Source organism: Aspergillus caelatus (genome assembly GCF_009193585.1).
Source record: "Aspergillus caelatus strain CBS 763.97 unplaced genomic scaffold BDV27scaffold_3, whole genome shotgun sequence".
Classification (NCBI taxonomy): domain Eukaryota; kingdom Fungi; phylum Ascomycota; class Eurotiomycetes; order Eurotiales; family Aspergillaceae; genus Aspergillus; species Aspergillus caelatus.
Genome location: NW_022475266.1, coordinates 14,949 through 42,421, shown reverse-complemented (window position 1 = coordinate 42,421; position 27,473 = coordinate 14,949). Strand labels below are relative to the sequence as shown.

At 48.4% G+C, this 27,473-nt stretch overlaps 13 protein-coding genes across 13 annotated transcripts; 6 read left to right on the top strand and 7 right to left on the bottom strand.

Annotated features, from left to right (window-relative positions):
* Positions 1 to 222: 222 nt before the first annotated feature.
* Positions 223 to 2,803, bottom strand: aspE (septin). The gene is made up of 3 exons (XM_032077098.1): positions 2,468 to 2,803; positions 1,805 to 2,389; positions 223 to 1,747 (listed from the first exon to the last, which is right to left on the bottom strand). The coding sequence occupies exons 2-3, from the start codon at positions 2,296 to 2,298 to the stop codon at positions 667 to 669; spliced, it is 1,575 nt and encodes a 524-aa protein (XP_031933512.1). The 5' UTR covers positions 2,299 to 2,389; positions 2,468 to 2,803; the 3' UTR covers positions 223 to 666.
* A 3,031-nt stretch (positions 2,804 to 5,834) lies between these two features.
* Positions 5,835 to 8,741, bottom strand: BDV27DRAFT_140357 (uncharacterized protein; the record flags this gene model as incomplete). The annotated part of the gene is made up of 8 exons (XM_032069640.1): positions 5,835 to 6,213; positions 6,273 to 6,434; positions 6,602 to 6,932; positions 6,981 to 7,049; positions 7,952 to 8,236; positions 8,314 to 8,371; positions 8,460 to 8,592; positions 8,671 to 8,741. 8 exons carry the CDS (start codon positions 8,739 to 8,741, stop codon positions 5,835 to 5,837), a joined length of 1,488 nt encoding a protein of 495 aa, XP_031933511.1.
* Positions 8,742 to 9,329: 588 nt separating this feature from the next.
* On the bottom strand, positions 9,330 to 10,957 carry BDV27DRAFT_61406 (uncharacterized protein). Its single transcript, XM_032077097.1, has 2 exons — positions 10,665 to 10,957; positions 9,330 to 10,609 (listed from the first exon to the last, which is right to left on the bottom strand). The coding sequence occupies exons 1-2, from the start codon at positions 10,796 to 10,798 to the stop codon at positions 9,463 to 9,465; spliced, it is 1,281 nt and encodes a 426-aa protein (XP_031933510.1). The 5' UTR covers positions 10,799 to 10,957; the 3' UTR covers positions 9,330 to 9,462.
* A 155-nt stretch (positions 10,958 to 11,112) lies between these two features.
* Positions 11,113 to 12,386, top strand: BDV27DRAFT_119426 (uncharacterized protein). Its single transcript, XM_032064868.1, has 3 exons — positions 11,113 to 11,432; positions 11,486 to 11,705; positions 11,818 to 12,386. The coding sequence occupies exons 1-3, from the start codon at positions 11,211 to 11,213 to the stop codon at positions 12,237 to 12,239; spliced, it is 864 nt and encodes a 287-aa protein (XP_031933509.1). The 5' UTR covers positions 11,113 to 11,210; the 3' UTR covers positions 12,240 to 12,386.
* On the bottom strand, positions 12,387 to 13,548 carry BDV27DRAFT_119423 (40S ribosomal protein uS4). The gene is made up of 5 exons (XM_032064867.1): positions 13,383 to 13,548; positions 13,280 to 13,317; positions 13,189 to 13,207; positions 13,011 to 13,109; positions 12,387 to 12,929 (listed from the first exon to the last, which is right to left on the bottom strand). Exons 1-5 carry the CDS (start codon positions 13,394 to 13,396, stop codon positions 12,518 to 12,520), a joined length of 582 nt encoding a protein of 193 aa, XP_031933508.1. The 5' UTR covers positions 13,397 to 13,548; the 3' UTR covers positions 12,387 to 12,517.
* A 149-nt stretch (positions 13,549 to 13,697) lies between these two features.
* Positions 13,698 to 14,993, top strand: BDV27DRAFT_119421 (60S ribosomal protein eL21). Its single transcript, XM_032064866.1, has 4 exons — positions 13,698 to 13,782; positions 13,861 to 13,928; positions 13,998 to 14,045; positions 14,147 to 14,993. Exons 1-4 carry the CDS (start codon positions 13,747 to 13,749, stop codon positions 14,469 to 14,471), a joined length of 477 nt encoding a protein of 158 aa, XP_031933507.1. The 5' UTR covers positions 13,698 to 13,746; the 3' UTR covers positions 14,472 to 14,993.
* Positions 14,994 to 15,243: 250 nt separating this feature from the next.
* Positions 15,244 to 16,990, top strand: BDV27DRAFT_119418 (putative mitochondrial carrier protein (Rim2)). The gene is made up of 3 exons (XM_032064864.1): positions 15,244 to 15,576; positions 15,659 to 16,609; positions 16,662 to 16,990. Exons 1-3 carry the CDS (start codon positions 15,377 to 15,379, stop codon positions 16,699 to 16,701), a joined length of 1,191 nt encoding a protein of 396 aa, XP_031933506.1. The 5' UTR covers positions 15,244 to 15,376; the 3' UTR covers positions 16,702 to 16,990.
* Positions 16,991 to 17,038: 48 nt separating this feature from the next.
* On the bottom strand, positions 17,039 to 17,713 carry BDV27DRAFT_119416 (uncharacterized protein). Its single transcript, XM_032064863.1, has one exon. The coding sequence runs from the start codon at positions 17,669 to 17,671 to the stop codon at positions 17,342 to 17,344; it is 330 nt and encodes a 109-aa protein (XP_031933505.1). The 5' UTR covers positions 17,672 to 17,713; the 3' UTR covers positions 17,039 to 17,341.
* A 1,023-nt stretch (positions 17,714 to 18,736) lies between these two features.
* BDV27DRAFT_119413 (uncharacterized protein) lies at positions 18,737 to 19,447 on the top strand. The gene is made up of 2 exons (XM_032064862.1): positions 18,737 to 19,065; positions 19,140 to 19,447. Exon 1 carries the CDS (start codon positions 18,805 to 18,807, stop codon positions 19,009 to 19,011), a length of 207 nt encoding a protein of 68 aa, XP_031933504.1. The 5' UTR covers positions 18,737 to 18,804; the 3' UTR covers positions 19,012 to 19,065; positions 19,140 to 19,447.
* A 1,129-nt stretch (positions 19,448 to 20,576) lies between these two features.
* Positions 20,577 to 23,473, top strand: BDV27DRAFT_61334 (putative C2H2 zinc finger domain protein). The gene is made up of 3 exons (XM_032077096.1): positions 20,577 to 22,715; positions 22,783 to 23,329; positions 23,378 to 23,473. Exons 1-3 carry the CDS (start codon positions 20,729 to 20,731, stop codon positions 23,385 to 23,387), a joined length of 2,544 nt encoding a protein of 847 aa, XP_031933503.1. The 5' UTR covers positions 20,577 to 20,728; the 3' UTR covers positions 23,388 to 23,473.
* A 341-nt stretch (positions 23,474 to 23,814) lies between these two features.
* BDV27DRAFT_119408 (WD40 repeat domain-containing protein) lies at positions 23,815 to 26,341 on the top strand. Its single transcript, XM_032064861.1, has 6 exons — positions 23,815 to 24,133; positions 24,205 to 24,312; positions 24,388 to 24,734; positions 24,793 to 25,131; positions 25,186 to 25,957; positions 26,015 to 26,341. The coding sequence occupies exons 1-6, from the start codon at positions 23,899 to 23,901 to the stop codon at positions 26,239 to 26,241; spliced, it is 2,028 nt and encodes a 675-aa protein (XP_031933502.1). The 5' UTR covers positions 23,815 to 23,898; the 3' UTR covers positions 26,242 to 26,341.
* Positions 26,342 to 26,344: 3 nt separating this feature from the next.
* BDV27DRAFT_61300 (uncharacterized protein) lies at positions 26,345 to 26,756 on the bottom strand. The gene has a single exon (XM_032077095.1). The coding sequence runs from the start codon at positions 26,651 to 26,653 to the stop codon at positions 26,447 to 26,449; it is 207 nt and encodes a 68-aa protein (XP_031933501.1). The 5' UTR covers positions 26,654 to 26,756; the 3' UTR covers positions 26,345 to 26,446.
* Positions 26,644 to 27,267, bottom strand: BDV27DRAFT_61288 (translocon subunit SSS1). The gene is made up of 4 exons (XM_032077094.1): positions 27,068 to 27,267; positions 26,948 to 27,006; positions 26,854 to 26,881; positions 26,644 to 26,750 (listed from the first exon to the last, which is right to left on the bottom strand). The coding sequence occupies exons 1-4, from the start codon at positions 27,150 to 27,152 to the stop codon at positions 26,710 to 26,712; spliced, it is 213 nt and encodes a 70-aa protein (XP_031933500.1). The 5' UTR covers positions 27,153 to 27,267; the 3' UTR covers positions 26,644 to 26,709.
* Positions 27,268 to 27,473: the final 206 nt, after the last annotated feature.

Sequence of the window (27,473 nt, the reverse complement as noted above, 5' to 3'; positions counted from 1 at the left end):
GTTCAAAGTAACCAGGATAAGGAAATAATCAACGGGGAATACGTCGAAAAAAGAAATAAAACCATAGGTCACGGTCGGGGGCTCAGAATCAAAGACGTCGAAACATCAAGGGGTAATATCAATAAGAACATAAATGGTATAAGGAGTGTCAGCAGGGCATCACATAATGGGGATATCAGGAACACAATTCAACCCGCTTCTGTCAATTATGCTTTCAAGGCAAACGGAGCCAGTAGAAACTGTACCAAAAGACAAATGATGGAGTAGGTGGGGATCCCGGAAGAGAAAATACAGGTATGCTTCGCTGTATCCCTCTTCCCCAGAATCCTTCAGACAGGAAAGGTCATATTCCCGTCGGCCATCTGGCTTGCCTAAAGGTGTTCCTTGTGGAGCTCGGTTTGTCCCACATACAAGAATGATAGGGAGAAGGAAAAAAAATAAGAAAACAAGAAGAAAGGATAGAAAGTGGAGAATAGTACCATATGAAGCACGCAACGGGCTGTTTTGTCTCGGACCAACCAGACTTCCGAACTAGCGGTTGAGATAGAGCTGACCCAGAGATCGCGTGCATCCGGTAGGTAGAGAGAGGGCTGGTACCCGTATGGAAATACACATCATAAAGTGACACTTCATTCGCCAGCGGCATCCAGCAGAGTCAGAGGGCCACTATCGTACTCGAGGGCCTTGGTCGAGGGGGCCCAGCCTCCCAGCATACACCTTCTTCGAGGGCCCAGCATTGGGGACGGGAGTCTTCCGATCCAAGCGGCTTGTCCTCCATCGTTCATACCAGACTACCCGGCTGGCCTCGCGCAGTTCGGTACGCCAGTCGCTAAAGACGGACTCCTTGAGCCGGACGAAATCGCAGTGTTCAGCGTCATAAGGGTCCGCAAACCCCCAGGGGAATCTACGACCGACAGGCTCGTCACCGGCCTCCAGCGAGTGGGGATCAGGGGACAGGATAGAGAAAGGCAGAATTTGAGGCGAAGCTTGCGTTCCCGATCCTTGACTCTTGGTGGAGGGTGAGCCGGGATCTTTCTTGTCGTCCCCAGCGTCCTCGGATGTCTCTTCCTCTTCGTCAGCGCTCTCTGAAGACGTGTATTCCTCCTCCTGGTCCTCCAGGGTGAGGATCTCAAGGGGGTCAATGTTGGCCTTCTTTAGGCTGTCCCAAACCGCCTTCCGCAAATACGACATATGTGCCGTAGTAATCGTGTCAGCCTTGCTGATGACGGGGACCACAGTGGTCTTTCCCAATACGGCCCGCAGCACCTGAATATCGAGATTCTCATCTAAAACACCAATGACTGGCGAGTCTGAAGCCTTGGGGGTTCCTTGAGCAGCCCTTTTTGCGGCCGCGATGTTCTCATCCAAGTGTACGGGGTCGAGGAGCAGGAACGTGCAGTGAATATGGGTATCCCGCACTCCGGGTGAACGAACGACTTTCATCTCTTCACTCAAGGTCTCCTCAAATTTACTTTCGAGAAAGCCGGTCACACCACGCAACTGGATATCAACAATGTTTCTCTCAAACCCCTGAGAGTCCCACAGCGTTAACCCGACGCGTTCTCCATCGATTTCCGTTTCAAGGTACTCAGACGTGTAGCCCTGGTTGGCAGGCGCATGTCGATCTTGGTATTCCATTTCCTCGGCGGGGCGAGAGGGATGCTTGTGGGCTGGCATGGCCAAAGACTTTTTCAGGAAATTCAAAAACTCGGTTTTTCCCGAATTACGGGCGCCAATGACAAGGACGCTGTGTGAACAGTTAATATGGGTCTGGGGTGAAGGATAGGGGTAGGAAGGGCCTTACTTGTACGGAGTAGGGTCCTTACGCCGACGCAGCCTACGCGGGTTGTTGACGGCACTCACGGCACTGCTCGCATAGCTATAACGCCCGCGGTGTGTCATGCTCTCTGTGCGTGCGTAAGGGTCGCAGTCGGTACTCATCGAGTTGCGAGAGGAAGGTTGCTGTAGTTGGGGTGAGGGGGTGCTGTTCGAAGGCGCGGCAGCGTTATTGGCGTGCCCTCGCTCTTCGCCTCCAAAACTCTCCAGAATTGGGGCGGGAGACAGAGAGGGCAGGCGAGGAGGTTGCTTCAACATTGCTCCCTGTCGACGTAATTCCTCTTCGGTTGCTTGGAATTTGGAGTTCTTCTTGCTCTTGCTTCCGAGTGGTTCTATGGACTTAGGGCGACGGAGAAAACCTAAAGAGGAATTTCTGCGTTGATCTTTGTTGGTACTCCCGTTCTCAATATCGGAGGGATCTTGGTGTCCCGGGGAACGGAGTCCAGAAGTTGCAGTGGCCATTGGTCTTATTTTTCGGGTGGCTCTTTCCAATCACCCGATCGTTGGTAACACGGATGGGGTTCGGAGGTACTTTGGCGCAAAAGTGGGGTAACTGTGAATGGCTTGTCTCAGATAAAAGATTCCTGGGTTTTTGCCAATATTCACTCAATGTGCTATCGTGAGGACTTACAGATCCCGGAACGGTCTGCTATCACGAGCCGCACTCAAATCAATCTAGCTAAGTTATATGTATGTGTTTTGGAGCTCCGTTGCGCCAGCTTTTCTTTTCGTGATAGAGTCCTTCGAATGACGCGATGGAGTTCTTTGCATTCCAGTCAGGGCACAACAATCGGTAACGATTCAGCGGCGAACTCAAAAATCGATAAATGTCCGAATACGTCAGATTGGGGTTGACGACTAATCAACATCCACAAGCCCAGCAAGTGTCTGTTGAGACAGGCCTGATGTCTCTGCTAGAGGACACCAAATTATAGCGCTATCGAAGCGATTGTTGGGGGTGAAGCTATAGCTCAAACGAACCACAGCTGTTCCGTTTTCCCTCTTTTTCTTTCTTTTTTAATTTCTTTTTTTTTTTTTTCTGTACTTCGAGCTTAGCTCCAAGGGGGCAAAAGAAAAAACCCAAAAGAAGGTTGTGAAGAAGCCTGCTCACAGCGTCCGACTTAAGCGGCGCATTAATATGAAACGCAAAGAAAAGGGGAAAAGAAATTGAAATTGAAGAGAAATAGTGGAAAAGACGAAGCGAAATGAGAGAATGTTGAACGACTGATAATGATCGGCCTGAGAACGGATATTAGAAGGACAATGCTTTTCCTCTATCCGATCTGCCAATATCCGGGGACCACTTTTGCTTCGCTCTCTGCGAGCACACGCGAATTCAGGTCCAGGTTGCCTGTGTGGTGACTGTTCAGCTCGTCGGAACGCCAGAGCTCACCGATGCTGGAGCTCTTACTCTTTGTTCGTTTCTTTTCTTTTCTTTTTTTTCCCCCTCGTGGACGGGGACCTTTTTTTCAGTACGGCGGAGAAGCGATTCAGGGGCAACGCAAAAGCAAAGCTGCAGGCTTTCCAGAATTCCCCCACTGCTCTAAGTGCCTTTTAGGTTAGGTTGGGCGCCGAACAATGCTTTTGAGTGGATGAAGTGCTTGCCGTTTTGCTCTTGTCGTCGGGGGACACTAGCCGGTTTTGCGATTACAGTAAAGTTACTAAGAAGTACCCTCCGGACTCAACTCTAGAAGTAGCTCTGCGATTGAAAAAGGGGGGTGTTGTTCTTGGATCCAGGATGATAGCTATACTTGGGAATCCTGGAGGCAAACAAACATTTTTAGAGCGAACCAGGCAATTGATGCCATGGGCGATCCTCGTTCAAATTACCTCATCAGTGGGATTTCTCGTGATATACTTACCGAGTATCTGAAAGTAAACAAACAATGAATAGGTACATACATACTGTACAGTAAGTACCTCTGATCCATGGAAAGATCAATACCGCCTATAACTAACTATGGTACGATACGGAATTACGTAAGGTCCACATCTCGGCCGTCTTTTCAGACTAAAGACTAAAGCACCCTTTTTTCGGATCAATTGATGATCAATGTCCACACGTGGATATGTGACGTGCCTCAGCTCATTAAACGTGAGGGTGCTGCAGATGCCATGCATCTCCGCCCGCCCTGCGGTGGGTTAATCAGAAATGCTTCCATTTTTAAAGCAAATTTCTAGAAATCACAATTCAATCGATCCAAATCCATGGACCTGTATAACCGGAACAACAACATGGATCGAGACCTGGAACCTGGTATTAATACACAAGAGTATCGATACCGTAAGAAACGAAATTAGCTGGCAACCCACGTTTAATTGGCTCCAGCTCGGAGCCAATTCTCATGAACCACATTGTGAGCTGTTCCAAACTAACGACTCACTCGTAGGTGAAGTTGCCAATTACACTTCAGAGACCCATCCCCCTCGTGATGCAATTTCCCTACAAGGTTTCAGTCCTCAGAACTTGACCCCTGCAAATGAACCATGGATACCAGTGCCAATGATGGCCATGGTGACGGGTCGAGCATGCGCTCAAATGGAATAACGGAGGTCCAAGTCTATTCTTCCCGTCCACGGCCCGATAGTCTAATTCGTCCAAAACATCTTCAATGCCTTGAATCGTGTGGATCTGGAAGTCCATTAGAACTCCATAAGTACGGAGTACACTCACCGACAACCGAAGCTTACCAAGCAAGGCAAAGCGGGGTTCTGAAACAACAACCTACATTGATTGGCATCCTTTCTCTTTCCTTTTCAAACGGGGACTCCTTAAAGTCTATCAAGACAGATGTTCCGCAGTTAGGGCAGAATTTGTGCGGTTTCGTCCGGTTCCCGAGTCGATACTCCGCGAGCTGGTCCTCTCCGCGATGGAATATCACGTCCGTTCGGAGAGGGTACACCAGGAGATAGCTGTTCTACGTGCAGATAGAGCAATTGCATCGGTTGATCTTGATGGTCTTCAACGGCGCTGGGGGGAAGGAAAATCGGACGCGCCACGGTGACAGTTGGCGTTGTACGTTTCCATGGCCGACTCTTTGTCGTAGTCTACCTCAGGTAAGATGAAAAAGTCAATAAGGCAAACAGATGGGGCTCTCGGCGATAAGTGAAGGCTCTCAGCTTTGTTCAATTTCAAAATAGCTACAGCCAAGACGTTCGTTAAATAACGGGATCCTGTTGGCAAGGCTTATTCTGGACCCCTCAGTTACATGAGGCAGGGCTGACTGCATTGGTTCCTCGCTATCATTAATCCATTTCTGATAGACTTGATGACGAAGCTACCGGCCAGGCAATAAATCGACGGGATACCTAGTCAACGGTGACTAAACATAACTCCTAAGTTTTTCATTGGGTGCTGTTACTTGTAAGGGTGAATCTGTCAGCACCAAAGGAACCCCAAGTCTACTATCTATGAGTGTCTCAGTAGACATGAATGAATATCCACATTAGTGTAGGGGCTATAGACACAAGTTAGGACCATTGGAGTCAATTGCAACGGTTTCAGGTGAAGCGAGGATTTATCAACTCCAGCATTGACTGCTCATACGATAAAGCAGTTGATGTATCAGAATGCGATTCATTGCGAAAGAAAAGAGGTCTCCTCTCACACCGGATGATACTCCATACTCCAGATACTGTCCAGAAGAAGCCTGAGGCGTGGGCGGAAAATATGACACTATGCCTGGAAGGGCTAGATAGAGACTTCCAGGTAATCTTATTTGCAGCGCTAAACATTAGTTAGTGGTTCTTAATTAACTACAGGAATAACGGTGGTTCATTGGGTGGCTGGCATTTAATTGCGATCGCAAATTGTCGCGTCGATCCCCATCATATGTGACACAATTGAAATTGGTCCGTTGTGCTTCTGCAAATGAAAAGAGCGAATGCTATATAACATGTTCAACACGTCCGTTCAGGGTCACAATCCCCGAGATTAGGTCCCCACATCCAGCCTATGCACAATGACCGTTGCAAAGGCAGTCGATCCGTCGTACATGCTAACCTGACTCCGTTCGTTGTCCATGCTCTTCCAACGTCTGATTCTCCCAGATCCGGAAAGGAAGAACGACACATGGGCTACTCGGGCACACTTTGTCCCTCACCAGTTTCTTGAATTTCGGCCCATTCGGCCCCGCAACGTACTTTTTCTGTCCAAACAGCTCCGGCCCTCCCGGCAGTGCATCGTCTCCCCACCGGCCGTTGAAATTCAACCAGTTGACCGGATATCCAGAATCATAGGCCTGAAATGTTTCCTCAGAAGCATCATAATTATATACATAGGCACTCAGAATCGGGTCCCACAGTGTACCCGAATCAGTTTGGTCCACGATCAGTCCATCAGGGAGATTGAAGCCGGGAATAGTGTGATCATGTTTCCTGAGTCAAGCCTTAGCCTCATATTATCTAGGACCGAGAAAACGCATAAGGGTGTATACCCAGAAATGGCATAATTAGCATGGGTGCCGTTCCCTGAATATGCAATCGGCCGCTTGCCATTTTTCTCCGTTGCTCCATACGTAAACGCCTGTCCCGAAGCATGCTGGCTATACCAGATTGCCTGTGGGACACCCTCGGAGAACCGTATCATGTTATGCTCCCTGTCGAGACCACATCAGTTTCTGAAATCGATTTGCCTCTTAACCTTGTGACTAACCAGTCTCCGATATGGTCCCCAAACTCCATTCCTAAAACTGTGTTTCCCTGGTTATATCTACAATATGGTGAGCGTGATGTGAATCAGCACTGATATGCGGATATCACTCACGCATAGAAGTAGAAATAAAAAGCGTCCAGGGTCCCATCTCCGTGGTCACGAAGAATGATGGTTGAAGAGACTGCATCCTGCGTTCTACCGTCTTGGTCAGGTTTGATGCCCCTGAGCCATGAAGGCTGAGGGTCAGCATCGATTCCTTCCTTTGACGTTAAATAAACGCTCGTGTTGCCAAATTTGTTGAGCTGGTCAAGATTATCAAGAGTTGTCGCCGACGGGGCCTTCTCTATAGGCTTCCAATCCACCATCGGCGTGGTGTGTACAAGCTGCTCCCCAATATCAGAGGGCATGTATGCCTCCTCTCTATGTAACCAGACCATCGGTGCTAACGGATTGTTAGAATATTGTGCGTAAAAGATATTGCGTGACTCACCATATTCCAATACATAACTCGGCACTGTTTCTGCCGTCACATCCCGTGAAGAGAGATAGAATGTTGCCTCTACGGGATGAGGTATCACACCCAGTACGGGTATTTGGAGAGAGGAAAGCCACGAGAGAGTTGGATACCACATCTTGACCCCAGTGGTGTAAGGTGAAAGTTAGTTGCTAAGGTAAACGTGCCTTGGGCTAATCAAACATTCCCAGGTCGTCTTTCCTACGCATTGCTCTTTCCTTCAGTAACATCGTGCCTCCCGAGTTTAAAAAGCTTTTGAACCTCCCCTCAGACTCGGTCACGGGAGACCGGGTTCAATAACCCGTCATAGGAACTGAAGTGGGAAAGTAATCCAGAATGCATTGCCGCAGCTGACCCTCCGATTACCTCCAGCATCCCGGGTCATCGCATCCGATTGATTCACTCCTGTCTCATAAATCGGCTGACTGATAGGTACCAGAGCCAATGCCTTCAAGCTCTGGGACCACGCACGGCCTAGAGCTGGTCGGATCGGGCCTTATCCTTTTATCAGGATCTTCAACTCACTGCAGTCTGATTTTCGGAGACTCTCTCAGCCCCCCGGGGCTAGCCAAAGTTATTTCTGTATGAGACAACATAAGCACGCCCAATGAATAGAATCCGAGGTCGAACGTGGCTTGTGACCGACAGGTCACGTTGGTCATCCCGTGATCTCATCGGGAATTCCACCATCCCTGCAGTGATCACCCGCCTATCCCAAAGTATGCCTACTGACATCAGGTACTATATTATCCGATAAATACCCTACAACAGCATCCCACCAGACATTCCGGTCATGTCAACTGCACAAAATCTGTCAATACAATCCATGCCCATAACGTATATACACAAAGTCCAAAGCCAAGCAACAGATAAACAGTCCCCTCCCTTAGAATTCTTCCCAGGTACCAAGCATCCAACTGGCCCCTCTAACAAGCATCATAAAGCACTCCCATTCTGCTTATTTTTCTTTTCCGCCTGCTTCATCAACTTGAAAATCCTCAAATCTAACGGAATCTTATCCCCCAGCCACGTCGCCCGCTGCGTATGGTTCCGCTCTTCCTCCTCCTCATCTGTATTTGGATGAAGCAGCGCACTCAACGGTCCCCGATTAATAATAAGCCAGGGAATGAACGCTCCAAACTGCGCCGGAGTGAAAAGGTTAACTTCGAACATGGCAATGGGGTGAGGTCCAAGTGGTCCTTCAAAGAATCGGTACATGCGTAGCTCGGGAACTATTGATATAAAAGTCAGTAACCACTTATCTTTCATGACAGTGCGCGGAAACAGAAAAAGGGTGGGTAGGTTATACATTCACGACGGATTCGCTCGTAGAGAGCCCTTGCGTATGCGACTTGATCGGGATTATTCTATTTGGTTATGACCACGTCAGTAATGACCACTCATTCGGTCTATGCAACATGGGTAGATTGACAAAATGAATAGAAAGAAACGAACCTGGAAATGGTAGATATGAACATCGAATCCCCCGCGTCGGTCTTTTGCCAGCGGATCGGGAAAGTCCTCGTATGCTTTGCTTAGGATACCGTGTTGGGGGTTCTTGATAGATTTGCCATCTTCATTTAATTCTCTATACGACCTTTGTTAGTCTCATCGTAGAATATCCCAGATTATCTTGCACAAGACAATAAGAATATACTATACTTACACAGGTAGTGGTTCCAAGCCCTCATAGCCCACCAAAGGCGAGGGATAATCAAAAGCGAATTGATCAGTCATTGTGCTGTTACTCTTGGTTGTAACAAGGGTAATGTGAGGGGCAAAAGTAGCGAGTAAAGAGGGGAAGTAGATAGTAGATATAGATCGCGGAAGATATTACAACCGTCTGCTATACAGGGTTTATTATAAGATACTGTCGCAAATAGATTATAACGTAGTATGCATTTAGTAATATATCGATTTGAAGTAGGTAATCAACTTCTTGACGGCTGATATATTCCAATGATGTGATTATGTGGATTTCTTGTGATATTGAAAATCAATTAGAAATGGATGGCGTTCGTTCCGCACTTTGACAAAAACGCGGAATAGAAGGTTTCTTGGCGTTGGTGCCGTGTCTATGGATCTGGGATCTTATCAGATCTAGACATTTTGTCTTTCCCCTCGTTTTATAGTCGTTTGTCGTTTGTCGGTCTATTTTAGGTTGTTGAGTTCTTTTGCGGTTGTTAATTTAACTCTAGGTTTGTTTATACTATTGTGGTTGGTGTTCGTTTAGTTAGTATTCTGTTATGGGCCCTCGTTATTATATATTTTCGTGTACATTCGGGCGCTAGGCGGATTAGAGTTTAGTTACAGGGTTCATGTATGCTCTTCATCGCATCATAATTCATGATAGGATACTATGTGTAAAAGTATTAAGTAAATAAATAAGAGAATTCCCCAATGGCAATAATCCCAGCTTCCAAACGCCACCCAATCTACGCTTATGTTGTGGACCTCACTACCAAGAAGCCTTAACATCAATATGCCCATCCTCATTGACATACTTTCCGCGATCCCATTCTCGACCTTCGCCTTTCTTAGACCACTTCACATCCTCTAACCTACCCTCAGAATCCCCTGTGGTGGGCGTAATGTTGCTTTTCCACTGCTTCACAAACGCGTCGTCAAAACCAGCTTCGCGCAATCTCTCCTCGCCTGTTTGTTTCCAACGGGCTCGGTCACGGACTGCTTCAAGAGCGAGTTCCCAATCATCATCTCCGGTCATGAGGCCGGCTACAGGGCGGCGGCTGGGCTTGCTACCAGCATTCTCATCGTCATCTTCTAGCTGCACGTCCAAAGTAGGGTCGTAGTCAGGAGCGAAATGTGTGTCAATGTTGCTCATGTTGAGTCTGTAAGCACCCCGTCCCCGAGAACGAATGGGGGCAGCATTCGTAGAGCTATTCGCCTGTGGAGGTAAGGGCCCAACAATATCCTCAAGAGGGTCCGATTCATATCCTAGCAGTTGATCTTGGGTAGCTACCGGGGGCAGCGGCGATGACGCCTTGATTTTACTCGTAGAACTCCTCTCTGGGGAACCCTTCTCGTGAGAACTGCGCACACGTGTGTGCTCACGATCTCTGTTCCTGCGTCGAACATTCGCACCTAGCGATCGCGAACGAGACCTTGAAGGTGACCTAGAGCGCCTCCGTTGCCGATGGTGGCGACTGTGAGATTTCGTTTCTCGATTCTCTTGTGGAGATCGACTGCGCGACCTGGAATAGGAACGGTGCCGATGAATTCTTCGGGAAGATCTGTGTCGATCTTCATCCTCGCCGTAGGAATCACGCCTCCGCCGGCGTCGATGAGAGCGATCTCTGTCCGCCGAAGCCGAACGACTTCTATGCCTTCTTCGATAGGAGCTCTGTTTATCTTCACGGTCTTCCCTTCTATCCCTGCGCGACTTGCGATCGTCTGATCGGGGTTGGCCGCCATGGGCATCTTTTCTAGAATCGTTTGATGAAGAAGCAGGCTGGTTCCGTAGCTGCCGCATTCGCTCTCTAGCTTCCCTCTCTTCCTTTCGCTTTAATGCAAGATTGTGATTGTCTGTTTCTTTTATAATATGTCGCAGAAATCGCGTATTCGGTTTGGGAGCAGCACCTGTAGGCCTGATAGCTACTCGTCAGCTTTGGTGGATTTGAGTCAGTGGAAGTGGCTAGTAACCTTTTCGGCATATAAGCGCCCATCCCCAGGGCAGAGTACTTCAGAGAACTGTCTCGAGCTTCATTTGCGAGAACTTGCGCAACATAGTCATCATCGTCAGGATTGCCATTCGCTCTCCCAGTGTTGGGAGGCATCGTAGCTCCGAGGTAAGTAGTGTGTACACTGGTTGATCTGATCTAGACGGGGAGGAATGTTATCTAGTAGATGTAGATTGATATGGACCGATTAACACTGTAGCTCTGTACAATCCAATTAAAGCATGAAAGGAGCACCCCGCCTGTTGCGCCGATAAGAGATCGGCGATGTCAAGGAAATGGCGAATTAGTCCGTCATACTTGCCGGCTTTGCCTGGGGGAGCTTCACCGCCTACAGTGGTCTCACTATTTTTGTTTATCTCCGCATATTCTGCCGACGCGGTACAATAATCAGCACATTGAGGGGCTTATCGTTGGCATTCACTCCGGTACAGTTCGAACATACTAGTCAATCGGCTTGTACCTTGTCTCTGTCGCAACATACTACCACACAGACATCGCATGCGAAATTATGTCGGATATTAACCCCGCAGGAACACTGGAACAACTCCAGCAACTACAGAAAGAGAGCGGAGATTTAAAATCGCGGCTCGCGATTCTTCGCATCAGCGAACCGATCTTCTCGCCTGATGCCGAGAATCAGAGTCAATCCTTGTCCAAACGTACTTCGGATGCTTCTGCGATCGATAACCCCACACCGGCTTCCCTCGAAGCCGACCTAACACACTACAAGGTGCGGATGCTGTTTGTTTGCGATAGATACGCATACTGATCTTTGCGGCGAAGGAACTCTTCTCAAAATTACGTTTCTCATATGTCGAGCAAGTGACGAAGGAAAAGTTCCTGCGTGCCATCGTCGGCGATCCTCCCCTGGTAGTCGGTCATAATGAGAACGTGGAACTTGAAACACAATTAGCGGAGGTGAAGGCGGAGCTTAAGGCAAGCAAAGAAGAAGTCCGCATGATGATAGAAGAAATGGAGAAGACAGGTCGAGACCTCGCGAATCGTAAGTGTTTCATGCTACGATGCTCCCTTTGATACTTCCCGATTCCACCTACAATCCGGTCGAGAACTCTGCGGGAAAGCAAGATATACTAACAATTATATGATCACAATAGGATACAACAATGTTGAAATGCAGATGACGCAACTCTCTACTTTGCCCGAATCCATCGAGAACCTAGAGTCTACGATTGCCGAATTGCGTGCCAAACAGGCATCCGATTCAGACGCTTCATCCTCCCAGAACCTTCCGCTTCCTGCAACTCTGTCGCTTGTGGCTGAGCGAGAGGCAGAACTTGCTGCGCTTAACCGACAGCTTGCCGCAGTACAGAATGCATTGCCTCGCAAGACGCGAGAGGCGGAAGCAATGGAGCGAGAGCTAGGTGTCCTTGAACGACGGAAGTCAGAGGCTATCACCCAAGCTAAAGAGGCGGAGAGGAAGAAGCAAGAGGGGGAAAGCGACGGACTGGAGGAGACAGGAAGGTGGTACAGAAGTGCAGAAGAAGCGCTCAAACACTTAGTGGGCGTTGAAGGATGATATTCACTTTGGCTAGGGGTTTGGATGGCTACGATATGATATGATCGGAAATGGGCGTTACGGTGATCATGGGGCGAAAATACGAGGGTACAATAATACGTTACTACAGAAGTACTCAGGAAGGTTGAGGTTCGGGTTTCGAAATGAGCCTGAAGGCTATGTTTTTATTCATTGAATGGCATGATCGTACAACATCATACGCTATGCTGCAGTCACAGTTGAGGCCCCACATTTTTATGTTCCAAAACGAAACCCGTCCATACTCCGGTTTAAATGATTTACTCATCATCCTCCTCAGCAGCATCGTCACCACCCTCGTTGGCAGCAGCGGCCTTCTTGCGCTGGACACGACCAGGGCGACCACCGCCATAGGGAGAGGTGAGAGCGAAGTCGATGTGCTTCTGGGAGTCAAGACGGACCATGAAGGAGGGAACGTTGACGATCTGCTTGCCGACGCGGATGTGGCGCTGCTTGATCAGGACACGGGCGTGGTGGATGGACTTGGCAAGGCCAAGCTTGTAGACACAGGTCTGGAGACGGCGCTCCAAGAAGTCCTCGACACGGAGGGCCAGGACGTAATCGAGCTTCATACGGGACTCATCGAGCACACCGATACGGACCAGACGACGAATCAAAGCGTTACCTTCGAAAAGACGCTTGGGGTCCTTCTCGTCGAGGGTGAGCAGCTCACTAAACTTGCAGTTAGTTTCATGTCCGAACAAGCCCCATCATGATGTCTGGGGCACTGTATCGGGAAGTAAGGGCGCATACCGAGCAGCACGACGAATCTTGGACAGGGTGAGCTGGACACGCCACACCTCACGCTTGTTGCGCAGGCCGTACTCGCCGACAATCTTCAGTTCCGAGTCACTAGTGAAAACAAGTTAGGAACATGAACACACGACATAAACAGAAGCACGCTTCTGATCAGTGGCCGGAGAGTACTAACAGACGAGCCGACTCGAAAGCTGCAGAGATATTAGCATATGAACGGACCCCTTGACAAGTTATCAAATTTCAAATCGACAATGGTCACTTACGACGACGGGGGACCTTGTAGGTCTTGGAGTAGACGCGACTGTTATTCAAAAGCGATTAGAATGATGCGACTCAGCCTTGATCATCATTAAGTCGTGTACTCACGGAACGGGGGCCATGGCTGCTTAATTGCGCGTTGTCGCGGAGTTGTCGATACACCAAACTACACGAAAATCGTAGAGCTTCGAAGATGAAGTTGCGTTTTAGAGCATAAGCGAGAGTGGATCGTAGTGGAGCCGAAACCGGCTTAGTGGCAGAGGGTTTATGCCCCAAGACCCTAATCGCCCTGACTAAGACTAGTCCTACCACCCTCAACTAGAAGAGGCAATAGGGCCTAGGGCTACAGCCCTGCCATAAGCGGGACGGCGCACTAAGCATCCGAAGAAGTCTACACCATCGGGAAGGGCGGCAGAGTGAAGCACTTCGTTGTCGACAAGTTCCCAATTCCAGCACCACCAACACCGCCGACATGGGTCACTCTCACGGTTTGAGATCCGGCACTCGGGTATGTTTGCGAATGAAGAAATCAACGATTGTACCGCTCGATGGGAAAGGGTGCGCTGACGACAATTTGATGTGATAGTATGCCTTCAGCCGTAACTTCAAGGAGCACGGCCAGATCCGCCTGTCGACCTACCTGAAGACCTACCGGTACGCCGAAACCTATCGCGAAGATTGGAAGTGATTGTGTATAATGTGCAGGATCTGATATGTTTATAGGGTTGGCGACATCGTGGACATCAAGGTCAACGGTGCCGTTCAGAAGGGGTCAGTTTATTCCGCCCATTGAAAAGCGACAAGTCCGTGTTGAAGCGGATTTGCGATTTGCCTTTGAAATTGCGTGGGATCGTTTGCTGAGACTGGAATAGTATGCCCTACAAGGTCTACAACGGTAAGACCGGTGTTGTCTACAACGTCACCAAGTCCTCCGTCGGTGTCCTCCTCTACAAGGTTGTCCGCAACCGCTACCTCGAGAAGCGCGTCAACATCCGCATCGAGCACGTCAAGCACTCCCGTTCCCGTGAGGACTTCATCAAGCGTGTCAAGGAGAACGCCGAGAAGAAGAAGCAGGCCAAGGAGCAGGGTGTCCACCTCCACCTTAAGCGCCAGCCCGTCGGTCCCCGTGAGGCTCACGTCGTCGAGGCCGCCGCCCCCGAGACCATCACTCCTATCCCCTACGACACCCACATCTAAACGAATAGAATGGTCAGGTCGATGCGGTTGTTTGGTGTTTCTGGGTTTTGCCATCTAAGGGTGGATTTTGCATTGAGACGAAGCGAAAAAGGGTACTCGGATGTACTAGCACAACTCAGCCTGTGCATAGATTCCCCTGAATGAAACAAAAAACAAAATTTCGATTCCCTGTTCAGCAGACTCAGCTGGGGCATTCGCCTGTCTTCCTTTGGCTTTATCCGCGCAGCTCCGGAACCTTAAATTTGACAAGTATTGGACGCCTTGCGCCCGCCATGTCCTCAAATACTGGAATCTTACCTTGCGCGTGGGAATCTGATCTGAGGTATGGTGGTGGTGGTGTTCCACGAGTTACGCTTGTAGTCAGGGCACTTACGACACCAAATAGCGCTATTTCAATGACAATACATCTGCCTGGCAAAGTACAACCAATCTCTTGTGGCCTGAAGATCAGTTTTGCTGTCAGTTCCTCAGCGAATGACCGAAGCCTTCACCCAAACGTATGCGGAACGTAGCATGTTAAATCCTGGCCATTTCGAGTACTAGGCTCTATCACGTATTCTACATCCTTTCTGCTTTGTTGCAAGTAATAGCCTTTATATATGTGGCGTAGTTACTAGTATGATCAGTAGCGTAGAAATTTCCAACCGGGGGGCCGCCCAGACATCCGCCCGAACTCCGCCAATGGCAAAAAAAAAAAAAAAAAAAAAAACACAAAAAGACACTCGCAGTCAATCTAGTACCTGGGTAGTAAGTAATCTCTAGACAATTGTCTGGCCAGCTTCGCACGACCTCGTTCTCTTATTCTCTTCTCATTCCTAGATACATCCACAACAAATGTTTTAATTTTTGTTATTTTGTACATTATAGTTCTTGATCTACGGTTCCGATTAGCCTTCGCGGCTGCTATGCCATTCTCCGCTACTCCCCATACCAGCTCTGCGCAGGCGCATCTGGCAGTTGACGACGCCCAAAAGGACATCGGCAAGGATCTAATCATCCAGTCCAGGGAAACCGGCGATGTTGTCCCGCAACCCCCACATCCCTCTGCTGGAAGCACCGACAAAAAAGACCAGGCAAAGCCTTTTGCCCATTTTGTCGCTGGTGGGTAAGCATATACTACTCTACAACATGACCCCGTCCTTCCATACGACCTTGTGTAGCATGGGCTGACATCTTGTTCCGTACAGACTTGGTGGCATGACCGCTGCGACTCTTACCTCTCCACTTGATGTCCTAAAAACCCGTTTGCAATCCGACTTTTACCAAGCGCAGCTGCGATCGCTCCGCGCCGCTCATCCCTTGCCGCCATCGTCGCTGTCATCCCTTCCTCGGAGTGCTCTTATGCACTTCAACGAAACGTTCCAAATCCTGCGTTCGATCCACGTGCATGAAGGTTGGCGTGCTCTGTTCAAGGGTCTGGGACCCAATTTGATCGGGGTGGTGCCTGCTCGTGCCATCAACTTCTACGTATACGGGAACGGGAAACGGATCTTGAGTGATCATTTCAACTATACAAACTCCCAAGAAACACCCGTCGGAATCCATCTGACCGCCGCCGCCGTCGCCGGAATCGCCACTGGAACTGCCACCAACCCGATCTGGCTTGTGAAGACACGTCTACAGTTAGACAAGTCCAACGCCGAACACCATAATGGCCAGGGACGACAATATAAGAACAGCTGGGACTGTATCAAGCAGACGGTGCGCCACGAGGGCGTCCGCGGCTTGTATAAAGGACTTTCGGCATCGTACCTCGGCGTGACAGAGTCGACACTGCAATGGGTGATGTACGAGCAGATGAAGATGTTCCTTGCACGCAGGGAGTCGGCCAAGCGTGCCGATCCCAACTATACCTACGGCACCTGGGACGATGTAGAACTATGGGGTGGACGAATCTGTTCCGCAGGATTGGCCAAGCTGGTCGCCGCGGCTGCCACCTACCCTCATGAGGTTGTCCGGACGCGATTGAGGCAAGCGCCGACTGTGTCTATTGGAGACGGCAAGGTGGTGATGAAGTACACCGGTCTTGTGCAGTGCTTCAAGACCGTCTGGAAGGAGGAGGGTATGGTTGGGTTGTATGGCGGCTTGACACCGCACTTGCTGCGTGTCGTTCCGTCCGCTGCCATCATGTTCGGAATGTAAGTTGCTCTCGATCGCACGGTTTCGGCCATTATCTCTAACTATCAACAGGTACGAGGTGATCCTCCGCCTCTTCGGAACAACATCTTAGATCTCCTCTCACGCAGTTTCTAACGTACCTTTCACGCCACTCTTCTTCGAAGCCCTGTATATTATCACAATTGTCTGTTATTCTTTCGGGTATATTTTTTCTGCTTAGAAGGGTTAAACTGCATGTGCACGGCGTACAGTTCTTTGGTTGACTTGGCATTTATCTGTTCTGTTTGTGGCCGGTGTCTGGCCCATCTGTCATTCTTTTCTGCTCAGCGATCCGAAACTATATTAATCTGGATGAATGTATATTAGCAACAAATAGAAACGCATCATTTCCGTTAGTATAATCTAGACCGTTGTCAAGTCTATCAAGCAGGTTACAACATGTGGACAATGCCCAAACATACCCAACAAAAGCAACTATCCCGAGATATATATCTACAGCCACAGCAGGATATCACCACAAGAACCCCCTTGTTAAAGAACGCATAGAGCAGGAGCCATGCACCAAGATCTAGAACACACTTCACCCCCAACAATTATATCATATTTTAATTTAAATGCCTACCTATAACCAAAAGAAAAGAAAAACCGACTATCTAGAACTCCCAAAGATATGCACCCGACCAGCAAGACCCACTTTTCCCAGGTCGTCGACGTGTCTAGATCGTGAAATAAAAGGCCCAGAGCACCTGGGGTTAGGGATTATGATCGGAAATCAGACGCGGATGGTTGTGGATAGTAGTGCGATGGGCTTTAGGTTTCTTTTGATGGGTTCGATACTTGGTGGTGTAGATTTGGTCTATGGTGAGGTCTGGACTCGGAGGACGGTATGTACGTCTACTTCGTGTGTGTTGGGAGTAACATAATTTTGCAGGGAAGGTAAAGAAAAGGAAAAAAAACAAGAAAAAAAGAAAAAACAACAACAATAATGATAAAAAAGAAAAATTACGGTATGGTCGAGAAAAGGTGTGTAATACGATATCAAGTAGCCGAACTTTTGATAGAGGAATATTGTTTTTCTTCATCGATCCAAATGGAGGGAAAGATAATCAAAAAGGGGATCTTCACCTTCCGAGAGTACTATATTCTTTGGAGTAGTTCTCGGGGCATCAAAAGTTTTTGGTGTTAGGATGGGGCTATGCAAAAATATCAACGCCCAAGGCACACAAGGGGAGCTTATCACGACTGAGGTGCTGTGTATGCACCCATGATGGAAGCTTGTTCACTGTATGATGTATCCGTAACAGTACGTCAGAGTACTAGTATTGTGGCGGTGATCGCAGCTAGGAATTGTGTCTTCTACTACGGCCGACTCCGTGACTCTGTAAAAAAGAAAAGAATGTCATGGTAGCCAATCATAAACACCAAATCTGTTCATGATCTGTTGGAATTGTTACCATCGAACGACAAGGGTTGAATAACGCCGGCCAAAGTCTGACGGTCCATTGGCCGGACGACAGGATGGATTGTTTCATCAAAGGGTCTCGGACCCTGTGCCTAGCCAGAGGTTGCTAGTATACCATGAACTTACCACAGCACCTCACGAACCTCCAACTTGTACCTCTGGGATCTACTTCCTGTTGGAGAGAGGTGCATGTTGGTTGGTTTACCCGTAGCTTCACCCAGCCACGTCATCAGCCACAGTTGACGTACACCGCCACACTTCGAGGAATGAATTTGCCACCCACCAAGAAAGGGGGTCTGAGTGTCAAATGTATAGTACAATGACAACGGTTCCCAAAGGTCGGTCTGCAAATCCTGGAATCCTGGAGGGTTCGAGATTTCGAGCTTAGAAGATGGAAATTAATTTTCTTCTCTACCCCCACTCGCTCTCTCTAAGTTGGATTATGGTTACTAGGGATATCCACAACATTCAAGGTCACTTTACTTTGACCTTCCGCCTCACTTCTGCGCGCCGATACTGAGTGTGAACGTGACAGATAGTCATTTTTCCGAGGCTATGTAGCCATGCATTGACCGGTCCTGTTGCAAAGAAGCCAAAAAAGAAAAAAAAAAAAAGAAAAAATTTAATAATCAAGAAAAAGGAGTAAACGTCGTCATCTCCTCCCCTCTTCTTCTTTTTCTTTTTCTTTTTCTTTTTTTTTTGTTTTGGTGAACGGTGCACGGATACATTAGGTCAGTGTATAGCGATGGTTGTATGGAATACTCCGTACAGAGGAGTATAGCAGATTGGATTGCCAAGAAGAGGTTGACCGCCTCCGGGAATGGCCCCGTGCTGGCCTCATCACTGATTTATCTCTTCTTTTCTCTCCCTTTCAATTTGCTGACTTATAAGACGGTTGAAACGAGGGCGTGGCTACAACACTCAAGTGACCCTGGACAATTGAACGTGGTGCGTCTCTAGTAGACCTCATCAGTTGAATCTGTTTCATCTAGATCAATGGTGGTCTCGTGAAAGGTGAAGGTGCATCCTGACAAGGGTATTGAAAAGTCAAAATGCAAGCGTGACTAATGTGACAGAGCCGCATCAAGTGCAAGACATCCCCTGTACATGGACATACACACGCACACAGATGTGTCTGGATTCCATTCCTTCCGAACACTGGCGATGTGCTGTACTCAAAGCTTGAAGGTAGGAGACGGGTACGCATAATAGACTAAATTACCCTTCCCCACCCCATCAATGGGTTGCGGCAACGGGAAAAAAAAGCGGGCGATGGACCCCCCGGGGATCCACTCAATGCAATGATTGTTCACATTAAACTTTCCAAACTATCATTTCTCAGTGTTGCAAATGTTTATTCTGTAATATTTTTTTTCTTTTTTTTTTCTTTTTCTTTCTGCCCTCATACACTAATGCTGTTGAATTCAGTACGAGTATACGTATATCCATTGTTACAGCGGTAGGGTATAGAAACAATTCCAATCAAAGTTCTTTCAACAGAAAACTAGAAGGGTAAGAGGGGTCAAGATGGACGACGGAAGTTGGTTTATTCTCCGCCACATCTAGATCTCGAGCAATGGAAGGATCAGTTAAAGTACTAGTGAGTCAAGTCAGTGCTAAGCCACGTGCATGGGGAGATTCCAGGTATCGTTCTATACAGTTTTGTATAACATGGCTCAGACGAATACGGAGCTGTTTACTTACCTGTCCGGACCTCCCAAACTACTAGAAGCTGTCGGTAACCGTCTCACAGGGCATTGATACCCAATTACCGAGTCCTTGACTTCTCTCGAATATTCATCATCGAGATACCTTCCTCCCTGGTAGCTTTACCTGAAGTTTGTTACAAACCGATACGGCGACGTGGTTGGCTCCATGAAAGGACTATAGACAATTACATTGCAACCTGATTTTGCCCTGGGGCACCGGACTAGTACCTTGCTTACCTCGACTATAAATTCCACAATTGCCTAGTCGCCTGTCTATTTCTTTACAACTTTTTTACCCTTCTCTTTCCGACTACTGGATTCGAGTCAGTGTGAAAAGTTCCATTGGTTTCCAACTCTCCGCGCCAAATCTCGTAACTCCTGTCAGACGGTACTTTATTACCGTTGGCATCAGCCAACTACTGATATTGCTTTTCGTTCAAAAGACTCCCCTTCCCTTCCCTTCCTTTTGTTTTCTTTCTTGATTATCTCTAGTCTTATTTTTACCCTCTTATTTTTGTTTGTTCTCTTGTTTCTTTCCCTCCCTCCCATACCTTCGCTTTCCCTTGTATAGTGTCGAGTAAGATTTAAGCTGCTGGCCCTCTTATATCGTTGTCTTGACCAGCCTACGTCAAGATGGACAACTCGTATTCCAATGGATACCATGACCCTCTCTCATTTGTTGGTTATGGTCAACCAGGCTACTATGCCACATCGGAAAATGGCCATCTCATGCCGAACCCTCTTATGGATCCCAACTCAGTACGTTCTCTCTTATAAATACTCCATCTCCATGCCAATGTACTGACATCGGCTCCAAGTCCAACTGTCAGTCATCGGCCACGTCACCGGTGTCATCATATAGCTGCACCAGTGCAGATTTCCTTGCCGGAGGCACAGCTCTGCCCGAAATTGACACTGATTTCTACCTGTACGATAACCCGACCAACGACTTATCGCCGACATTGCCCATGGACGCTGGACATGTGCCTTCCACAGAAAGGCTTTTCAGCACAAGTGTTCCACAGATCCCTCATCTTCATTGTCCACAGAGCGTATCTTCTCCAGACCCGCTCGACGACGTTAGAGCTGATCTGAACCGGATCCAATCGACCGTCCAAAGTAGCGTCAGAAATGTTTCACACTCTCAACTGTTCGAAATGAAGTCTCTTGTGAGAGACACCTACAATGGCCTTGAGACTATGATCCAAGACGAGATTGACTGCGAGATACACTCCCCCAACAGTACTAACAGCACCAATAGCAACAGAGACAGGTATGTCTGTCAGCTGTGCGAACCTTACAAAAGGAAGACGTACGCCACGAGGGGGTCATTCCGCCGACATGTATCTACTGATCACCGTCCTCGGTATAGATATTTTTGCCCTCTTTGTGACTGGGATACTCGCAGGAGGGACAAGGTCTGGGAGCATTTTAGGCTTAGACACCCACCACCAGCCAAGCTCAGACCGAACGATATCAAGCGTACCAAGCTCAGACCGCCGAGAGATTGTCCGCTATGCAAGAAGTCCGTGCAGTCCTGGGAGGCTTACTTCAACTGTGTCTCCGAGCATTGCCGCATACAAAACGGCAGCTCCCCGGCAACGAGTGGAGTTCAAAGCAGAAGAAACAGTGGGGACAGTGGGAGTGGTGGCGATGGATTCAATGGCCATTTCGCTCCCGGAAACTCGTTTAATGGACATGGACCTCAGACCCAGTTTCCAAATGGAGGTGGGAACAATCCAAATAACGGAGACAATTACTTCTCTGGATATGGACCCTATTTCAATGGAAACGGCTACTCCAGGGAGAGCAATTGTGCACAAATGGTTGAGCAGAGACTATCACATCCCCTTAGCTCGGTCCCAGATAGAGACGATGCTTCCCCAGACCCTGCATTATTTTCTCATCATCCAGGAAGGAAAGCCAGCGGGATAAGCCATCTGAAACCAAATAGTCTTTCGAGTCACCACCAGCTTCTTGATTCCACCATACAAAGGAACTCACAGGCTATTCCGCCTAAGGATCATTCGGGATACCACAGCGGGAGAAAGCCACAGAATCCGAGGGGCCTTTCTGAAACAACGTCTTTCAACGACAGGAGCCCACCCCTGAGGACATCGTTCAAAGATCTGTCTCCCAAGGAGTCTCAAGAACGCCCTGCATCCGAGCCTCAGAATTTGCCCCCAAAGAAATGCAAGTCATGTGGCCATATAATGAAGGGTTGCGTTGAATGCAAGCTTCAGAAGGGTACTGGGGATAGGTGCCATCTATGCACTGGTAAAGCCAGCCAGCAGCACGGAGCGCTCAGGGTTCTGGAGGAGTATGACCAATATTATGATTTTGCCTGCAATGGCATGTCAGACCGGAACCGCTCAGCGTCAAAGATTGCTTGGGCCTTAGAACAAGTGTCCCAGGCTTTTAAGCCGAAAGATGGTCCATGTATAACTGGAATCAGCCGTGCAGCCACAGATGCTTTGTCCGATGGGTCGTGTCAGTGGGTCTCAGTTATGAAAGCTATCGACATGGCGTATGCGCTTCAGGCTTCCGAGCAGTCTACCTTCAAAGCCATGGGCTCCAGCAACCCAACAAAGGCTCTCTCAAGTACCTGGGAGTCCCATGCTATCCGATCTCGTTTCATAACGATGACTCTAGCTCTGTGTTCACCGCAGATGTACAACAAGTTTGGGCATTCAGGCTCGCTGAAAGGCATTCATATAGAACTTTCTGAAGTTCTATGCGACACACGGAATATTATTGGAGATACAAGTGTTGCGTATAATACTGGTCCACAGAAGGCAGCAGCGCCAGCATTTGCTGCTGAGCATGCCATCCCACGCCTTTCGACGGCTTCCGAAAGCCTTTGTAAAATTCAATCAAAAATCATGTCTTTCAACAACCATCAAATTAGGTCTTTGTCAGTCGGGCCGTATGAGAGTGGGGCTTTGTCTCTATATGGTATGTACGCATATGCATCCCCTACCACTTCAAATATTGCGATATAAGTACTAACAGTACCTTATAGACGTGGCAGTTGAACCTACAACTCTGAAAATTAGCAGAGGATCTACTATATATCGTACATCCTGTGTCGTTAAAGACAGACAGTCTTCTCAACATTCGAATTTTTTGATAGCACCTAGTTCAGCCAAAGTCCAGCTGACGCGCAGGAGGCACTCTAGATTGCGAAAAAAGCTTCAGGTGATCATTGAGATCCTTGTATTACAAGCATCTGTCGCCCATACGCTCCCAGTCTCGAAGCAGTTGGAAGATAGGAACCCAAGGAATCCTATTACAGAGTCTGCAGACACTGACCTCGTTGAGGTCGGTAGCGACCTTGACTCGTCCGATCCCAATTTCCTGCCTCAGTGGCTCCGGGAAACTATTTCCACATTTTCTGCAGGACTGATAGACAATGTTGAGTCTACGATGCTTGCAACACCGATGTACAAAGCCGAAGAAGAGATTTGGCCCAAGGTCAAGACGTTTGTAGGATCTATGGCGAGCTACCTGGAAACTCCCGTTAGCCCGACAGTGATCGAACAGCATATTGCTGAATATAGGAAACTCAGGTAAGTTACTTTAACTCGTCCGAAGGAGTGTATACTGACTAGCCACAGAATGTGGTGACCTGGTTACTCTTGATGGCTATGGTCTTTGCCTTGTATAGGTAGTGACTGTCCTTTCTTCGACATTTTCTTGATGTGATGTACAAAATTTCGGGTATATACTCAAATCGATGGATATCAACGACACGATGCAGTGATGTAATGGGATTAGAGCTGTGGGAGTCCGATGGATTATGGAAAGGGTTATGTTTACGAAAGTCACGATACCATGTTTCAATATTCAGGTTTTCTTTGGTAGCTTTATACGATTTGTGAACCTTCTTGTCCGCCGAACATGGATAGACGTAGATAAGCCTCTCGGGGATAGGAGTTAAGGAAAAGCGGAGACTGCCGCGGGATGACATAACCGTATCGATAAGACAATCCCATTCGGAGCCAAACTGCCGGTCAATTGACGCCCGTTGTCTATCCTCGTACATACTATTGGAAGCTGATCAAGTGTTTGATATGACCCTTGCGGCCAATCCTGCCACCCATAGCCCATCCCTAACCCCTCCTAGTCTCCCCCAATTATGAGTTCCCCCGACCCCCATCCCGCTAGTGGCGACCGTCCAGCGTCGAGAGGTTCACCCGCTATATGGCATCCAGCCAGAGAATGGCTTGAAGAGGATGAGGAAGATGATATGGACTATGAACCTGAGACTGAAATTTCTGAACACTCAGAGGAAATACCCCATCCGGATGAGGATAATTTCATCGACGAGGACGACGAGGACGGCTTCTACGGCGTTCATCTAAATTATCTCGGTATTGTTGTTCCGCCATGTCCAGTTGCACCCCCGATGCTAATACTTTTGTCGACGATCAATTTCATGCAGACCCTGAACTACATCTAGGTAATATACATATTGAATTCTCCATGGACGAAGGAAATTCGGAACAGTCTGGAGAAGCGGCGGGTCAGGCCGGTGGCAGACACTCCCGAGGTATTTCGACCATGCCCATCTTTCCATATCCTCATTGAGTACGGCTTACGTTTTCTCACTACCGATTGCTAGCAGTTTCCGCCGCCCGGTTGTTGAATTTACTGGCGTCAAACGGCTTGCGACATATTCTCCATTACAGTAGGGCTGGTGGCCAAATGGACGAAGAAGATGAAGATGAAGATGATGAGCTTGCTGGCTTCTTTGGATTCAGGAGACGAACACGGCGAGGTGGGGGTGATCCGGCACCCCTAGTACCTAGTGAAGAAGGAGCAAAATTAATGGCTTCTGGCGACTTTGGAAGCAATTCCTATTACACCGATGAGTTGAAAAAGAGGAGGAAAAGTCTTGCAACGAGGACAATGTGGCGAGAACTAGGTATTGATCTGTCTGGTCCGAGGCAGGAGGTACAGTCGATAACTCAAGTGAGTGTTTGGCCGTGTAACATCAAATGCGGTTGATGTTGACGTTCTGCCTGTATAGGGTCTTATACCTGGTTCAGTTGCCGACAAGATCATTCACTTCGACTCAAGATGCTACTCGGGGCAGTTCTCCGATGATGGTAACTTTTTCTTCTCCTGTTCCCAGGACTTCAGGGTTAGGATGTACGATACGTCTAACCCGTATGAATGGAAGTACTACAAAACTGTGAACTACCCTTTTGGCCAGTGGACTATCACCGATGCCACCCTGAGTCCAGACAACAAATTCTTGGCGTATACTTCCATACGGAACCTTGTTTGTCTTGCTCCTACAGATCCGCTTGATTTCTCTGAGCCCTCGGTATTGGACCTGTCATCCTCTAATGGAAGACAGTTTGGTGTATGTTTCTCACACGTCCCATGTTCCCTTGCTGTTCTAACGTGAATATAATAGATCTGGTCGGTTCGGTTTTCAGGTGACGGCCGTGAAATCGTAGCAGGCACATCGGATAACTCGGTTATTGTCTACGACCTCGAAACCCGACAGTCAATCCTACGCCTACGCAACCACGAGGATGACGTGAATGCTGTCTGCTTTGGTGACAAGTCTTCTCCCCACATTCTCTACTCCGGGTCCGATGATAGCACGCTACGAGTGTGGGACAGGCGCTCAATGGGCGACGGACGTGAAGCCGGCGTGTTCATCGGACATACGGAAGGACTGACATACGTCGATAGCAAGGGTGATGGTCGATATGTGCTTTCTAATGGCAAGGACCAGAACATGAAACTCTGGGACCTGAGAAAAATGATGACCTCAGCGAAGTTCGATACAATCGACGCTCAGGACTACACTAGCGGCTTCGACTACAGATTCGAGCCATACCCCGAGAACTACTACGAGGCGCACCCACACGATTGCTCCGTAGTCACATTCCGAGGTCATCGGGTCCTCAAAACTCTGATACGATGCCATTTCTCGCCTCCAGACAGCACGAACTCTAGATATGTGTACACTGGAAGTGCAGACGGCAAAGTTTATGTGTACAACTTGGATGCAACCCTTGCCGGAACAATCGACGTCGGTCAAGCAACAGTGGACACTCGACCGCAAGACCCCGACATGACCAACAGTGCGTATGATTTCAGCAGCCGCTCTGGCGACTTAGCCTGGCAAACGTGTGTCCGAGACGCAAGCTGGCATCCTAGTGCACCTGTACTAGCTGGTAAGTCTGGCCCCGGTGAAACCGCGGAGATGCATGCATTCTAATGATGATTTGTAGCGACGTCATGGAATGGCTGGGGCCTTTCAACTGGCACCTGCACAGTACATTCCTGGAATGGCGGCGCTGCCGAGGACGAGGGGACTCCACCGGTCTCCAAAAATTACGATTGCCGGCTGAAATCCGTGCGCGAATATGACCAGTTCAAGGAAACCGTCCATCACCTCCGAAGTCGACCCGTATATCGGCGGACGCTAGATGACGAGTACGCGGGCGAAATATGGTGATCTACGAAATAGTGTTCCTGTTTAATTAGCATGGTCTGCTTTTGGAGCCGAAAATGAATGCGAGCGCAGCCTTTTTTTGTATACCAAGCTCAAGTCGGGATTTATGAGATTGAAATTAGACTCCCATTCAACAGCCATATCGAAAAATTAGATAAATCTCTCAAGTTATCCTCTCCGAATGCTTCACAGGGTCAGGAAACGCTATTTATACAGAATCAAAGACATCGCTACAATGTTTCATGCAGCAAAATCCACCTCCATCACGCACTGACGGCATGTCATCAAGTGAAAGATGAGTCAAACACCTCCATTTCCCATCCATATATTTCGTTTTAACGCAGCAAGAGTAACGGGTATCGGATACAAGCATGGACGGATTCTCCCCCCCCTTTTTCGTTATGCAGAATCCCATCCCCACATCAAGTTAAGGTAGTAGGTTATCGAGTGTTGATTAATGTCGCTCATAGTTTATGCGCCACCGACAAGGATATTGTTGACGGGAATGTGTACTAAGGAAGCGATGTTAGTTATCGATCGGTTGTCACCTGCAGTCATATCTCCAGGGTTCTGAGTGTTCCTCCTGAGGATTAACTGCACATGCGACCGACTTACTTAATTTAATGAAGTAACCAATGGCGCCCTGTATTGTAATTAGAACCATTATTCACGGACAATGAGTTTATGCATAGATTCGAGGGTTTCGTACCATGATAAGGAAGCCCATGCCGACGGCCTGGCTGATCTTGATGAATTCGCGCTTATCGGCTGTATACCATTGAGTCAGTTTAGGGTCAAATAATATCAAAGCGACTGTGGTGTGGCGTACGCTTGGTGCATCTGCGGACGAAGAGGGTACCCTCACGGAGGAAGTCCTTGGGGATGTCGGCGAGCTCTTGGAGAGTTTCAGACATTGTGACGGAGAATTGATCAGAAGAGAAGAAAAGGAGTGAGAATGGAAAAAAAAAAAGTAGTATGAGTGAGTCAAGATGGTCTAGAGAAAAGAGAGAGAATTGAAGAATCGAAAAGAGGCGATCTGGACAAGAGACAATCGACAGATCATCCACACGCGCGCAACAGGAGAGTTGGCCTTCCGGGGTTCGGAAGTACAGTTGAGCCGCGTTCCGGGTCCAGCTCCACAACCGCAGCTCCTTCGAGATCCAAAGGCAAGCTCTCGCCTTCCCTTCTCTTCTTGCGCGCTCCACTCGGCACGTCCTTCTTCGGACACGTCTTAT